This window comes from Sciurus carolinensis, chromosome 10, assembly GCF_902686445.1.
Source record: "Sciurus carolinensis chromosome 10, mSciCar1.2, whole genome shotgun sequence".
Classification (NCBI taxonomy): Eukaryota; Metazoa; Chordata; class Mammalia; order Rodentia; family Sciuridae; genus Sciurus; species Sciurus carolinensis.
Genome location: NC_062222.1, coordinates 139216649 through 139231764, shown reverse-complemented (window position 1 = coordinate 139231764; position 15116 = coordinate 139216649). Strand labels below are relative to the sequence as shown.

Sequence of the window (15116 nt, the reverse complement as noted above, 5' to 3'; positions counted from 1 at the left end):
AAAGGAAACCCAGACAAGGAATATGAACACAGGCAGAGCTTGAATTGAGAGCAGGACATCAGGCTGCCCGGAACAAAGGAAAGGGCCAGCTTTTTATCAGGTTGCTGTGATGGGCTAGGGTCTGGTATCGCTCATTCATCATGAGTGTGTTTAAAGAATTCTTCCTTGTGAAAGACATGGATCCCTAGTTGTTTAGTTTACATAGAGATACCAGTATCTGACTTTTATGGTGCTTCTGGTCTTATGGCCATCTTGGTCTTTGCAATAAGATTGTTGAGAAAAGTTGAGAGGAGGGAGAAAGGAAAAAATGCTGCCAATTTTAAGGAATAGCAAGTTGGGTCTCCAGGCCTCGGTGTTTCTCTGTCCTTTCTGCATACCATATTTTTAGTGGATGATGGGTGGTAGACTGTGGCCTGTGGTGACCCTTGACTCTTGGAGCACTATGTGTCTGACTGACTGCTAGACAGCCTCTTCTGCTCTTCTGCAGCTCCCCACGTCCTCTCATTTCGTGGACCCGGGTGGCCACCTGAGCTGAGCGTGCAGGAGTTTGCTGTCATTCAGTCACTGTGCAGTCCTGGAAGGTGGCTCTTCTGATGTCTCATGTCCCACTAACGAGCTCCCCAGATTTCCACCATGCTGTGCCGGGGCATCCCTTTGATAGGTCCTGTTGCCCTTCTGCCTGACTGTGGCCAGGCCTTGGGCCACTGCCCATGAGCCAGCCAAGACCTAAACAGGAGTCTCTTGTCCTGTCTAGTTCTTCAGTTGTGATTCAGCCCACCAGGCAGATCCCTCCCCCATTCTCCAATCAGAGCCATGTCCTTCCACACCAGATGCTGTCCTTCCCCTTGGAACTGCCACCCACACACCAGGTAGCTCTTGCTCAGTCAGCTGAGAGCTATCCATGGGCACCATGGAACTCAGTAGTCCCTTGCCTAGTCCAGTCAACCCTGGGGGAAAGAGGCCCCATTTACCAGCAACCTCTCCTATTCCCTGGGGGCCACCAGGGGGCATGACCCTGTATAAACCATCTCCATTTCAATGTGGAACACTTCTTGGGTGCTGCCCACCCGAGACAGCATTTCTCCAGTGTCACCCAGATAAGTTGGCATGAATAAGTGCTTTTTATCAATTTGTGCCTTACGGTGGTGCCCGGGAGCGGGTGGTTGTTTACTGAGGAGTCGTCCACCTTGTACTCATTGCAAACCACTGCTTTACAAAATGGGGTAACTCAGGGCAGGCGCAGTCTAAGAACTGCTGTCCCACACACCGTGGCGTCGCTCAGGACAGGGACAGCCTGAGAACTGCCATCCTATACACCACGGAGTCACTCAGGGCAGGCACAGCCTGAGAACTCATTTTCATCCCATAATCACTCAGAGCAGTGCACAGCCTGCTCACCACAGAAAACATTCAACTGTTAGATTCTGTCAGCCCCTGCAGTTTTATGAGTCCCGTAACTTCTCTTCTCCTCCCCAGACTACTTCGCCCTCTCGGGTGCTAAAGGTCTTTTTTGTCAATCTTGACATGTCTGTCTATTGTCCCGGCAGATTACAAATCAGATTTCTTGTTATAATCTTGGCCTTCTGACCTCTTTTAACTTCTCCAAATTTAATTGTTTAACACTCCTATTTGGAGCCCTTAATATTGGGGGCCAAGCAAGGGCTCTCTTTGTTCCACCAGCCTTCCACAGTGCTGTACCAAGGGCCTGATTTTACGCATCATTTTCCATTATATTCATCTCATTTCTCGATAACCACCTAAACAATTCCATTCCGCTGGAGTGAGTTCCAGTGACTCTCCTTTTTCTATTTTTCTCAGTTTCAGCCCTGTGGATGTTTTCTTTTCACTTTACTTCTTTTTTTAAAGGTGAATTTTTTAATTTGTTTTTTAGTTGTAGATGGACACAATACCTTTATTTTATTTACTTATTTATTTTTATGTGATGCTGAGGATCCCACCTCACAGGTGCTTGGCAAGCGCTCTACCACTGAGCCACATCCCCAGCCCTTAACAGGGGAAATGCTCTGCCTTACTGGGAGAAGTCCTCCCACCACACCCCAGTCTTTCCACATTCTCTTGTTAATCACCCCAAGTTCATTAGCATGGAACTTTGCAGCAGAAAGAGCCCCTGGAGAAGAAGCCCCTGGCCACTGCACTTACCACACTTACTGCAACCTAGGCAATGGGCACATTTGGCCGGTAAAAATCTTTGTCATCCTAAAGCCAGGCCTCCACCTTGTCTACAAAGCTATTTCATCTGGGGTGTTCCAGCAATAGGGGGTGTACACAAAATAACTCTGCTTTAAGAGAAATAAATGAGAGTTATGAAGTCCCAGGGATATGGATTCAGGTTCCTCAGAATGACAAACTCCCCCGTGGGAGAGGAAACAAACAGAGCAAACAAGTCAATAATCAATATTTTCACCAGTTACATGGCTGGGAGCATCAGGTAGCTGGGCCACAGCAAGACAAGGAGGTCTATCCTGCAGGACTGCAGTGTTATCCTAAGGTGTTCCTAGCTTTAGGCTGGTGGAGGCTAGAGGTCCACTACACTTAGTGATACCTCTTCTTGGGAGGTCTCTTCAACCAGATTCAGAAGGGAAGGTGAACGGCCAGGGATGGCACAGCAGAGGCACCCTGCCTGCAGAGCCAAGGGGAGGGCCCCGCCCTCACCCTGCAGCCATCAGTTCCTGTGATCTCAGGAAGAATTTCAAATGAGTCTCAGAGTAACAGCAGGAGCTTATTAGAAAGAGTGAGAGTACAGCATGTTTTGCACACCCATAATCCCAGCGGCTAGGGAGACTGAGGCAGGAGGATCCCAAGTTCAAAGCCAGCCTTAGCAACTTGGTAAGACCATGCCTCAAACTAAAAAATAAAAGGGCTGAGGATGTGACTCAATGGTTAAGTACCCCTGGGTCCAATCCCTGGTATAAAAAAAAAAAAAAAAAAAAAGTGAGAGTACAGACCTTCAGGCACTGAAGGCGTTGTCTGGGAAGGACTGGCTTTTGCAGAGCCAGGGTTTTTAAGGATTTGAGTCCCTCTGCTTTAATTTTGCATTCCCCTAGGCGGTTTGTTACCCCTTTGTTTAGCCTCAAGCAACTTTTCTTTGTGAGTGTCCTGATGACCCGATTAAAAGGGAAGGGTCTGGGCTGGGGTTGTGGCTCAGTGGTAGAGCATTCACCTAACACACGTGAGGCCCTGGGTTCGATCCTCAGCACCACATAAAAACAAAATAAAGGTATTGTGTCCACCTGTATATAAAAATAATAAGAAAGAAACAGGGGAGGGTCTGAGGACTGGTCACAAGTGAGAGGTGTAACTTGGTCTTTTTTTTTTTTTTTTTTGGGTGCTGGGGATCGAACCCAGGGCCTTGTGTTTGGAAGGTAAGCACTCTACCGACTGAGCTATCTCCCCAGCCCATGACTTGGTCTTGAAACAATAGTTCCCTTAAGGGTTATAATTAAGAGTGGCTGGGGCTGGTTGGCATACTGGTTCCCATTTTCCAGATACTTGTCTGCTTGGTGAAGTTTTTTTATTACCAGAGTCCTGTGACCCGTGGACTCTTGGGTGCACATGTCTGGGGTCCTTTCTGTAAGCTCTTGCAGTTCCTTATCCTCCCTACCCACCTGCTCCTAGCTAAACTGTCTACCTAAAAAAGGGGGCTGGGGTTGTGGCTCAGCGATAGAGCACTTCCCTAGCACGTGTGAGGCACTGGGTTTGATCCTCAGCACCGCAGAAAAATAAATAAATAAAATAAAGGTATTATGTCCATCTACAACTAAAAATATTTAAAACTAAAAAGATAGCCCAAGAGTGGGGTACTAGGTATCCAACCCCAGGGTGCTTTACTATATCCCCAGTCCTTTTTTATTTTTTTAAATATATTTTTAGTTGTCAATGGATCTTTATTTTTTAAATTTATTTATTTACATGTGGTGCTGAGAATTGAACCCAGTGTCTCACACATGCTAGGCAAGCACTCTACCACTGAATCCAGTCCTTTTTTAATTTGGAGACAGGATCTGGCCACGTTACTGAGACTAACCTTGAACTAGGACCCTCCTGCCTCATCCTTCTGTCCCACTGGGATTACAGGCCTGTATCACTGTGCCAAGCTGTAGGATTTATTTCATTTCATTTCGTATTTGTATGCAGTGCTGAGGATTGGACCCAGTGCATCACTTATGCTAGACAAGCACTCTATCACTGCGCTACAACCCCAGCCCAAGATCTTTAACATAGATGCTGCTTTTTAGAGAACTCAGCTCATGGGAAGTCGGGGAGTCCTCCTGTCAGGGTGAACAGACCTGGCAGTGGCTCCTACTGTGCGCCACTGGCTGTTGTACTCACGATGACCCCCCCCTCCACCCCGTGTGTCTGCATCACATGCAGCCACCTGTGAGTGCTCCACAGTAAGCCATGGGCTCCGCACCAACCCAAACGTGTGCGTCCCTGACCTTCAAAACCAAAGGCACTGTCCCTAAATGAGTCCCTCTGGGATTCAGTGTGGTAAAGGCTCCTCAGGAAGCTGATGACACCCTTGTGCAAGATGAAGCAATCCCTTTACACCATACCCTCTGGTCTCAGTAGTCTTGACTTTGCCCTTCCCCCACATCAGTACCTTCTTGGTGACCCCAGGTTTTAGAGGTATGTTGTCCCTCAGGGGTAGGCTTTGAGGCTAGTAGACAAAGCTCCACCAACCGGAAGCTGAGTTTTCTTTGGCATCAGGGTCCAACCCAGCACTCCTTTAATTTCATTTTAGCTATTACAGATAATGATGAAGAAGGGATAGACTATTTTGTTTTTTCTTATTAGTTTTTATTTCCTTATGTATCTGGTGAACCCACTCCCTGGGAGCTGGATCCAATTTCCCAGAGCTAGTTCCAACTCTAAATCCATCTTTAGCAACTGATTACAGCATGGCTGTGTTCTATACCGGGAATCAAAGATTCTTCATTCCCCAACTTTTATCTTTCTGCCCAAACAACACATTTTTCTGAACTGTGGTCGCTCTGGAAAATCCCATTTCTAACACCCATCTAAAAATAATGAGGGAAAAACCAAACCCCCAGTTCTGTTTCTCCTTTATTCTCTCTTAGTAACACTCCTCTGACCAGGTATATGAGGATCTCTCCCCACTAGCCAGCAAGCGGTGCCACAGCAGGGGCACCTGACTCTGTCCACCTGTAGCAGAGTGGTCCCAGAGGTCAAGGGTTCTGTCTCCCCTCCAGATCCCCTGGAGTCTGACCTGTGCTATTCACCTCCCCTCTTCAGGTTTTTGCTAGACTGACCCTAGCAAACAGAACTCAGGCACATTTGCTTGTGCTTGCCGTTCATTACAAAGGGTGTTAACAAAGGACATAGACGGAGACATGCATAGGTCAAGGTATTGGAAAGGGTGCAAAGCCTGCATACCCCATCCAGGCGCACCCCCTCTGAGATCCTCCTTTGTTGAGCTATCCAGAAGCTCACCTGAACCCCATCCTCAGGGTCTTTTCTAGGAGCTGCATTACATAGGCATGATGGTGTAAGTCACTGGCCATTGGTGATCAACTCTACCTTCAGTTTCTCTCCCCTTGTGGACAGTTGGGGGTGGGACTCAAAGTCCCAACCCTTTGAACTTGCCTTAGTCTTTTAATGACAGTCAACTCCATCCTGAAGCTACCTAGGCCAGCTCTCAGTGGACCCAACTGGCATAGAAAAAGACACTTAATGCTTTGAAAATTCCAAGGACTTTAGGAGTTCTATGGCAAGAAACAGGGATGATATATATTTCACATTATTCCTGGAGTCACAAGCCATCTGTGGGCCTGGAAAAGTGGGAGTGGCAAACACAACTGTGTCAGGCTCACAGCAGTTTACAAAGGTGATCCTGGCTCAGTGAGAGATGGGCCAGGGTAGGAGGAGACTGACAAACACCTGGCACACCCCAAACCTCCCTTCAGGTCACCTCCCTGGGCCCCTCCCGGAGCCCCCTCCGCAGAGTTGCAAACCCCTGTACTTTCCCCATGCTATGAGGTTGTGTCCTTCTGTGTTTACGAGTTGGGCTGCAGGCGAGAGCTTTAGTGGATGACCAGATGAATGAGTAGATGGACAGACAGGTAGATAAGGACACTGAACACAGAGTTGGTGGATGGACAGACAGGAGCACAGAGCAAGGGTAGGTAGATGTGTTAGTCAGCTTTTTTGTCACTGTGACCAAAAGACCTAATAAGAACAATTTAGAGAAAGAAAATTTTATTTTGGGCTCAAAATTTCAAAGATTCAGTCCGTAGTTGACCAACTCCAATGCTGTGGGCCCAAGGTGAGGCAGAACATCATGGTGGAAGGGCATGGTTGAGGAAAGCTGCTCATCTCATGGCAGCCAGGAAGCAGAGAGGTGGAGGGTGGGTAGGAAGGAAGGAGCCGTGGACAGATATAGTCCAGGCCATGCCCCCTGTGACCTTGTTCCTCTGGCCAAGCCCAAGCTGACTACATTTACCACTCAGTAATCCATTCAAATTATTAACCCATCAAATGGATTAATCCATGCATGAGGTTAAAATTCTCATAATTGAATGATTTCACAACTGAACATTCCTGCATTGCTTAACACATGAGCTTTTGGGGGGACATTAATGATTCAAACCATAATAGCAAACAAGTGGATGAAGGGTGGGATGGGGTGATGCAGCTGGTGAGTGGCACATGCTGGGTAGGCTTGTGATGTGGCTGGGTGTGGAGTAAGTAGCAGCCCAGGCCTGTGAGGACCACTGCCTTCCAGGGAACCTGTGGCCTACCGGTGGACTTGATCAAGGAGGGACTCCTAACCTGTGCTCCGGTCCCTCTTTCCCCAGGGTTGATAAGCTTGTGGATGGGGCTGGGGACTTCTCTGAGTTCCTTGAGTGGCAGAAGAAGATGCAAGCAAAGGACCGGGAGGAGCAGCTGGCTGCAGGCGAGTGCCGGCGGCTGCAGGGGAAGCTCAGCCACGAGGAGGCCATCCTGGCCCGGCAGACCCTCGCGCAGGAGAACAAGCAGAAGGCAGACCGGAAGAAGGAGGAGGTGATGTGCCATATACGTGCAGCTGGGATCTCGGGGCCAGGCCATGGTGGGCAGAGAGCCGAAGGCCCATGCTGTGGCTTGCTGCAGCCTGGCAGTTCCAGTGCCATTGGCCCTCAGGCTGTTCCTAGGTCATTTCTTTCTAAGACCCATAGGGTGATGACGGTTTCTCTCTACCTTCCTCAGCAGGCAAGATTCGGGAGTTTCATGTCAACAGGGCTGAGAGTCAGGCCACTCACTTCCACTCCATGCTGCCTCCCACCCCCGCCAGCTGGGTGATTTGATCCATAGATCCCTGGGTGCCCGCAAGGGAAGCTCTGAGATTCGGGCAGAACCTTTTAGTGGTGGACACCTTTGCATGCAGCATGTTTGCTTTGCAGGGGGTGGGGGCTTATGGATGTCCAGCCTACTGCTTTAGAAGCCTGGCTCTTCCTCCACTGAGAGCAGACAGTCTGAGTGGAGGCTTCCAACCTGCATTCCCAGTGTCTCCCAGATATGCCCGAGGAGGGCACCCACTGGCCCCACAGGTCCAACCTGTAGCTCTGTCTCTTCTCAGATGTTTCCCACTGAGTCCCTGAAGTCAGAGGGCACACTCTCCAAGATCACTCAAATTACTTCTTGTGTTAGACTCATTTGTATCTGTTTGCGTTCAATTTTAAGATTCGCTTTTTCTAAGCCAGCATAGCGGCACACACCAGTAATCCCAGCAGATCTCAGAAGACTGAGGCAGGAGGATCACGAGTTCAAAGCCAGCCTCAGCAACTTAGCGAAGCCCTAAGCACCTTAGTGAGACCCTGTCTCTAAATAAAATATAAAAAAGAGCTGGGGATGTAGCTCAGTGGTTAAGTGCCCTGGGTTTACCAAAAAAAAAAAAAAAAAAGAAAAAAGTCAAGATTCATTTTTTCTTTCCTTAATTTAATTTATTTATTTGTACTGGAGATCAAAACCAGGAGACTGCACTCTACCATAGATATTAACCCCCCTAAGATTGCTTTTTTGGAAGTTTTTAAAATGAAAAAGTCCATCTCCTTAACAGTTAAAGACTATTCAATCTATTTCATATTAGGTAAACTGTGACAATTTGTGTATTTTGAGGAATTGGTCCTTTTCACAAAGTCAGATCTGCCTATATAGAAGTTGTTTGTGATATTCTGTTATCATCCCTTCTCGTCTGTAGAAGCTGTACTGATTTTTGTTTTGTTCCTGGTATTCCCAATTTGTATCTTTTTGCTTTTGATCTGTAATTCTTGCTTAGAGGGTTTTCTATTTTACTGATCTTTCCAGAGTCAGATTTTTGCTTCCTTCACTTTCTCTGTTGTTTTGCTGTTTTAAATTGGTTTCTGACCTTTACTTCCCTCTGTTTGCTCACCGTGTTTATTTTACTCTTCTTTTTCTAGGCCCACAGGATGGGAGATTAGGTTACTGATTTGAGACTTCTCTTTCTATTGCAAGCACTTGGTGCTACGTGTCACCTTTGATTTACTGCTTTAGCTGTTTCCTGCTAATTTTGATATATTTTATTTTATGTTCATTCAATTTGATATATTTTTTCCATGTCACTTGAGATTTCCTCTCTGATCCATGAATTATATAGAAGTGAAGTGTGTGTTGTATGGATTCCAAACATTTGGAAATTTTCCTGTTGTCTCTCTCTCTCTTTTTTTTCCAGTTGTCTTTGTATTAGTGATTTTCTTTTATCCCCCCGCCCCCCGCCCGCCACCCAATACTAGGGATTGAACTGAGGAGCACTCAATCACTGAGCTACATTCCTAGTCTTTTTATTTTTATTTTGAGACAGAATTTTGCTTAAGTTTCTGAGGCTGGCCTCAAATCTTGTGATCCTCCTGCCTCAGCCTCCCCAGTTGCTGGGATTATGGGCGTGTGCTACCATGCATAGCAGAATGTTGTCTGTTTTGCCATATTTTACATAGAAAACTTTAAAAGGACACATAATCTGCTGTCATTGGATATTTTATGGATGTTGATTAGCTCCTACTGGTTAATACTTGTTTTAGTCAGCTTTTTTTCTGCTGAGACTAAAAGACCTGACAAGAACAATTATAGGATGAAAAGTTTATTTTAGGGCTAACAGTTTCAGAGGTCTCAGTTCATAGATGGTCATTCCTCAGGGAATGAAGTGCACAGTGAAGGAGAACATCATGGCAGAAAAGTGTAGTGGAGGAAAGTGACTCTGGACAGCACACCAGGATGCAGAGAGAGAGCTCTGCTCTTCAGGGACAATGTATATGCACCCCAAAGGCACACCCCAATGATTGCCTCCTCCAGCCACACCAACCAGCCTACAGTCACCACCCAGTTAATCTCTATTGGGGGATTAATTCACTGTTTGGGTTAAGACTTTCATAACCCAACAAATTCACCTCTAAATTTCTTGCAGTGTTTCACACATGAGCTTTTGGGGGACACATAATATCTAAACCATAACAATAGTGAATTTTTCTGTGCATCTGCTAACTTTCTGTCTAGTTGTTCTATCAGTTGTTGAGGAGAGGTATTGGAATCTCCAGTTGTGACTGTGAAATTATCTTTTTTTCTTTCTGCTCCATTGGATCTTGCCTCACGTATTTTGTAGTTCTGTTGTTTGGTGCATGCACATTTAGAATTTCTATTTTCCTTTTATTTATTATCATGTAATAACCCTCTCTGTCTCTAGCAATTTTCTTTGCTCTGAAGTCTACTTTATCTGATGTTAAAGTCCTACTTTCTTTGGTTAATGTCTGTATGATATGCCTTCCATCCTTTTTACTTTCAACCTGTCTATATCATTGTATGTGAAGTTTCTTGGAGATAGCATATGGTTGGATCATGATTTTAAATCTACTATTCTTTATTAATTGATACATACACACCAGTTATGTACAATTAGTTATTTTGTTACATTTAAGCCTGCCATTGTTTGTTTTGTTTATTCTATTTTTGTTTGTTTCTGTTTTCTTTTTGTTGCCTTTCAGTGGCAATTTTTTTTCAGAATTTCATTTTGATTTAGTTATGATATTTATGTAACTATAATGTATCTCTTTATAGTTTTTAAATTGTTTCTCAAGGTGTTGCATTATATATACATGTGTTGATCAGCTTTCTGTTACTGTAACAAAATACCTGTGGTAACTTAAAAGGAGGAAAGGTTTTATTTGCCTCACAGTTTGGGAGGTTTCAGTCCATGGTTGGTTGGCCCCATTACTTTTGTGGCAAGGCTGTGCATCATGGCAGGAGTGCCATGAGGTGGTGGACCAAAGCTGCTCATCTCATGGTGGCTGAGAAATACAAGAGAGAAGGGGAGGATGGTGTGGGGCCCCACTACCCCCTTTGAGGGCACACACCCAGTGACCTGACTTCCTCCCACCAGGGCTCGCCTCCTGAAGGCTCCACAACCTCCCAGTGGCACCATAGGCTGGGGACTGCCCTTCAACACTTGGCCTTGGAGACCCTCCAGACCCAGTCTACAGCAGCTTGTGACTAACAGTCTAGTCACGGTGTCATTTGATCGAAGTGTAGAGACCTTACCCTCTTTATGTCCCTTGCCTCCCTATTTTATAGAATTGTCTAAAGTATTTCCTCTGCGTATCCTAGAGTCACATCAGACAGCATTGTGATTTTTTAAATATGTTTTTAGTTGTAGATGGACACAATACCTTTATTTAATTTATTTATTTATGTGTGGTGCTGAGGATGGAACCCAGTGCCTCACACATGCGAGGCAAGTGCTCCACCACTGAGCCACAACTTCAGCCCCAGCATAATGACTTTTGCTTCAACCACAGCCATAATCGGGAGGACAGGAAAGAAGGAAATCTTCAAATGCACCTATATTTCTTCACAATGTTCTTCTTTCCTGATGTTGCAAGATCTCTCTTTTAGTCACTTTTTTTTTTGTCTAAAACACTTTTAGCCACCCCAGGTGGTGGGGGAGAGGCTCTTTTAACACTAAGACTGAGTGGAAGTCCAAGTTCCATGGAGCCACAGGTCCCTGTGAGGCTTCTCTGGTGCCACCTGGTGCCTGGTGCCCCTCAGCTCAGGTCCAGGCTCCCACTCAGTCCTTGCTGGTGGGGACGCAGTGGGCCACACTGTATTCTGTGCAGTGCATCTGGAGTGGGGAGGTTAGGTTCTAGAGTCATCTTGTCCTTTCAGGCTGCCCCTTTCCTGGTCCTTTGGCCAAGAAAGCAACAGACTGGGGTGAGTTTCTTTAGTTTGTCCCCATTGGCATTACTGTGTTGACAGCTACTCTGGCACCAGTCTGGGCTACTTGGGACAAGCAAAAGACCCAGAGGACCCACACCGTGTGAGGTCTCAGGCCCTGTGGCTCCTGAGCAGTCTGGCTTCTTTTCCCCTTTCAGAGTCTTCCTGTGTTTTATAGTGGAGACAGCACCCAGGGGTGCTGGTGTCTCTAATGAGGCACAGGTAAAAGTGCCCCTCCATCTTCCCAGAAGTCCCTAATGTTGAGTTTTAAGAACAGCTTTTTTGGGCTGTGGTCATGGCTCAGTGGTGGAGCGCTTGCCTAGCACATGTGATGCACTAGGTTCGATCCTCAGCACCACATAAAAATAAATAAATAAGGTTATTGTGTCCATCTACAACTAAAACAATAGTTAAAAAAAAGAACAGCTTTATCAGCACCCTGTAGAGATGATCAGATTTCCCCCTCCCTGGTGCATCGTATTAATCATTTCTTTCTATTTCTATTTTTTTTTTTTTTTTTTTTTTTTTTTTTTTTTTTTTGGTACTGGGGATAGAACCCAGGGCCTCATGCATTCTAGGCAAGTGCTCTTTTGCTTCACATATTTTGCAGTTCTGTTGTTTGGTGCATGCACATTTAGAATTGTGTATCCTCACATCCTCATCCCAATCATTTCTTCATGTCAATTCACCCTTGCACTCCTGGGTTAATCCACGTGGCATTCCCTGGAATTTGAAGACAACAGAGACCAGCATAGGGAGAGACCTGCATGGGAGCTAAGAGGAGGAGCAGGGGAGGAGGGCTGCACTGGAGCGGCAGCCACACAATCTCCTTGCCCAGACCAGAGAAGGGCCTGGAAGAACCTCCTAAAGTTGCCTTACGAGGGCCACCTGGAGGGGCGTGCAGCCCATCAGAGCAGAGAATTCTGGAAGCCAAAGCTGAGAACAAGGAAAGTGCAGTCTGATGAGAGGCCTTTTGGGGCAGGGACACTGTGGTCAGGAAACCCCAACATGGCTTATATCATCCTTAGCCCCTCAGGGAGCACCAGGTGACAGCTGAACCAGTGGGCAATTCTGGGCCTTCTCCCAGGGCCTCTCCTCAAAGCTGCCCCCAAGGACAGAGAGAACAACTCAACTCCAGAGGAGAAGGTGCTGAGCAGGAAGAAGAGGTGGCCTGGCTCCCTTCCACCCAGGCATCCCCTGAAGTAGGACAGGCCAAGTCACCTCTGCCACCACAGTGAGCCTGCTCCCAGCCATGAGGTGGTACCGGAGAACCTGCACAGGACCTGGGGCTTACTGCTGAACAATGAGAATAATCAGCCATACGAGCTCTTTAACCCGCGATCGCAGCGGGACAGACAAGAGTGCCTGAGCCAGTGCCAACAGCACAGCCCTGGGGAAGAGCCTTTCCTGTGCCAGGTGTCCTGGGGATGTTGGCGCAAATCTTACCAAAGTACTAGCCCACTTAGTTTGGTGGCACAGGCAGCGCTTTTCCACTTGGCTCTGGTCACGTAAACCCTGTCCAGCATGTTCTGGTTTTGCTCTGTCTTGCTTTGTTTTTCGGTGCTGGGAATCCGAGCCCCGCTTGCTCTGCCGCTGCGGAGGCTTGAACTCACAGGTGTGCTCCACCTGCTGCCCCGTGCAGTGGCACTCTGCGGAAGCAGGATGAGGTCTGCGCGACCCGCAGGGCCTCCAGACAGGGCCTGAGCATGCGTGGCAGGCTGCTGGCCCCGGAGCAACTCCAGGCAGGAGGTGGTCCCAGGCCTTCTTCAGTGGAGCCAGGCATCCATCCTGACCCCGGCCAGCTGTGGCTCTACTGCTCACTCAGCTGTGGTGCCCCCAAACTTGCTGCTGGCCTGGCTGGGTGGTTGCACGCTGTGGCTCCTGGTCTATGTGCTCCCTCCTCTTCTGGCACCGTGCTGATGCCGTGCTGCCACTGAGAGGGCAGTGAGCCCTGGCCCCATTCTGGGCACTGTGTCCTGTGCAGCTGAGGTGACGCAGCCTCTGATTTCCCAGCAAAGACACTGAAACCCCAGAATTTTAAAAACAAAAATTTAAATAAAAAGAAACTAAAGCCCAGGAAGACCCCAGAATTTACCCGAGGTCACACAGCTGGTCAAGGCGAATAGAGATAGAACCTAACATCTGGTATGTCTTGCCCCCACGTTGGTGTCTTCTCCATGGACATGAACCACCTCCCAATTCTGTGTGCCTTTACAACAGGTGAGAGGCACCACTTGGCCAGGAGTCCTCTTCTTCTCACACAAAGCTCTTGGCTGTCTCCTTGCTGTGGAGGGACCACAGGGCGACCTCCAGCCTTTGGTCTCCCATCCCTGACAGTGTGGCCAAGCTGGGGAGCCACGGAACTCAGCTCAGGTGGCCACAGCAGAGGACCAGGCAACTTTGTTTGTTCCCTCTCTACTCCTTGAGAGAAGCCACTTTTTTCCTTATCTCCACATAAGCATTTCTCCAACTTGTTACAAAATGTCAGAAATGGTGCTGAGGGTGCAGCTTAGCAATGGAGCATGTGCTTAGCATGTGCAAGGTGCTGGGTTCAACACCCACAATAATTATTTTCTAATTCCTTTTTCTTTTTTGGTCCCAGGGAATTGAACTCCAAGGCTTAGCCCCTGTAAAGTAATTTTTTTTAAAAAAATAAGCCTTTCACTTTAGGACAGCTCTGAGACATACAGAGAAGCTGCAAATATAGTACAAAGGTTCCTATGTCCTCCCCAACCTGTTCCCTCTATTCTGAACATTTACATTACCATAGGCACTCTGACTCCAGGGGACCATGATAGAGTACCTCAGACTGGGTGGCTTAACAGATTCAGCCTCAGGATCACACTGAGGAGGAGGAACTTCTCCCACAGGCCCATCCTCAAGGGACCATCAGAAGCTGCCAGCCCAGGTTGTCATGGCAGGTCTGGGTCAGGACGGGAGGGGAACCTGGGCTGGCTCTGACAGTGCTGAGTCCTCTGAGCAGACAGCCGAGTTGATGCTGCAGTGTGCCCAGAGGCGGCTCAAGGAGGCCAGGTCCATGAAGGAGCTGGTGGAGCAGGTGACAGAGGCACAGAAGAATGTCAAGGTGGCTCAGATGAAGCTCGTGAAAGGCCGACGGCAGATAGGTATGGTGAGGAGCCAGGTTCCTGGAGGCCTGCCCAGCTCCACTCTTCCCTGCGTGGGTCCTGGTTTAGCATCCTGCTGAGTGAGCTGCTGTGATCCCCCTGAGGGTGGGTCAGAATTGGGCAGGCCCTCCCAGGAGGCCTCACTTGGTTAGGAACTTAATATGGAATCCGAGGAGGAGGTAGACTCTGCTCGGTGCCTGCCAGGCCACTCTTGGGCCCCCTCAGCACCCTGCTTGGTCCCCAAGTTCAGGAGGTAATGGAGGAGAGCCGGGAGATGTTGCAGCGCAATGCAGAAGCAGCCAGGGAGGAGCAGAGGCGTCGCTGTGAACTCATCTCGCAGCTGCGTGCACTGGAGACACAGCCCACACGCAAGGGCAAGCTGGTAGACCTGACCCAGGTGAGGACACAGCCCCCAGAACTCACACCCTGAGGGAGCCTCCATGCTGGTACCAGCAGGTCCAGAACCGCACCAAATCAGGTCTTGCCCCACCCCAAATTCATCTGGCCAGGGGTGGGTGTCACCACCAGCAGTGGACTCTGTAGTACTCAGGGTGCTGCAGGCCTGGGACTGCTGGTAAGACAGACACCAGACTGGACCTTTGTAACCTCTGGGGCAGGTGGGAAGGGCAATGCAGGGAGAACAGGCTGTGCAGAGGTCCGGACTGGATGGAGCAGGAGGAAGTTCTCTTGGAAACGGGCGTGAGAAAGCAGAGTAGCTAAGCTCATGGGGTGAGAAGCAGAACTGGGGGTACCATG

The 15116-nt window shown here is 48.1% G+C and overlaps 1 protein-coding gene across 6 annotated transcripts in view; it reads left to right on the top strand.

Annotated features, from left to right (window-relative positions):
* The window catches only part of Cfap99 (cilia and flagella associated protein 99), a 45362-nt gene that overhangs the window by 24629 nt on the left and 5617 nt on the right, over positions 1-15116 (top strand). For 5 of the 6 annotated variants that reach the window (XR_007110578.1, XM_047567243.1, XM_047567240.1 and 2 more), the window contains 3 exons: positions 6837-7041; positions 14219-14360; positions 14606-14757. Coding sequence is in view for 5 of the 6 variants with exons in the window: in XM_047567243.1 (XP_047423199.1) it covers positions 6837-7041; positions 14219-14360; positions 14606-14757 (499 nt within the window). In the remaining variant the exon portion in view is untranslated. The remainder of the gene's footprint in view (positions 1-6836; positions 7042-14218; positions 14361-14605; positions 14758-15116) is intronic. The other variant, XM_047567241.1, reaches the window with a different exon arrangement.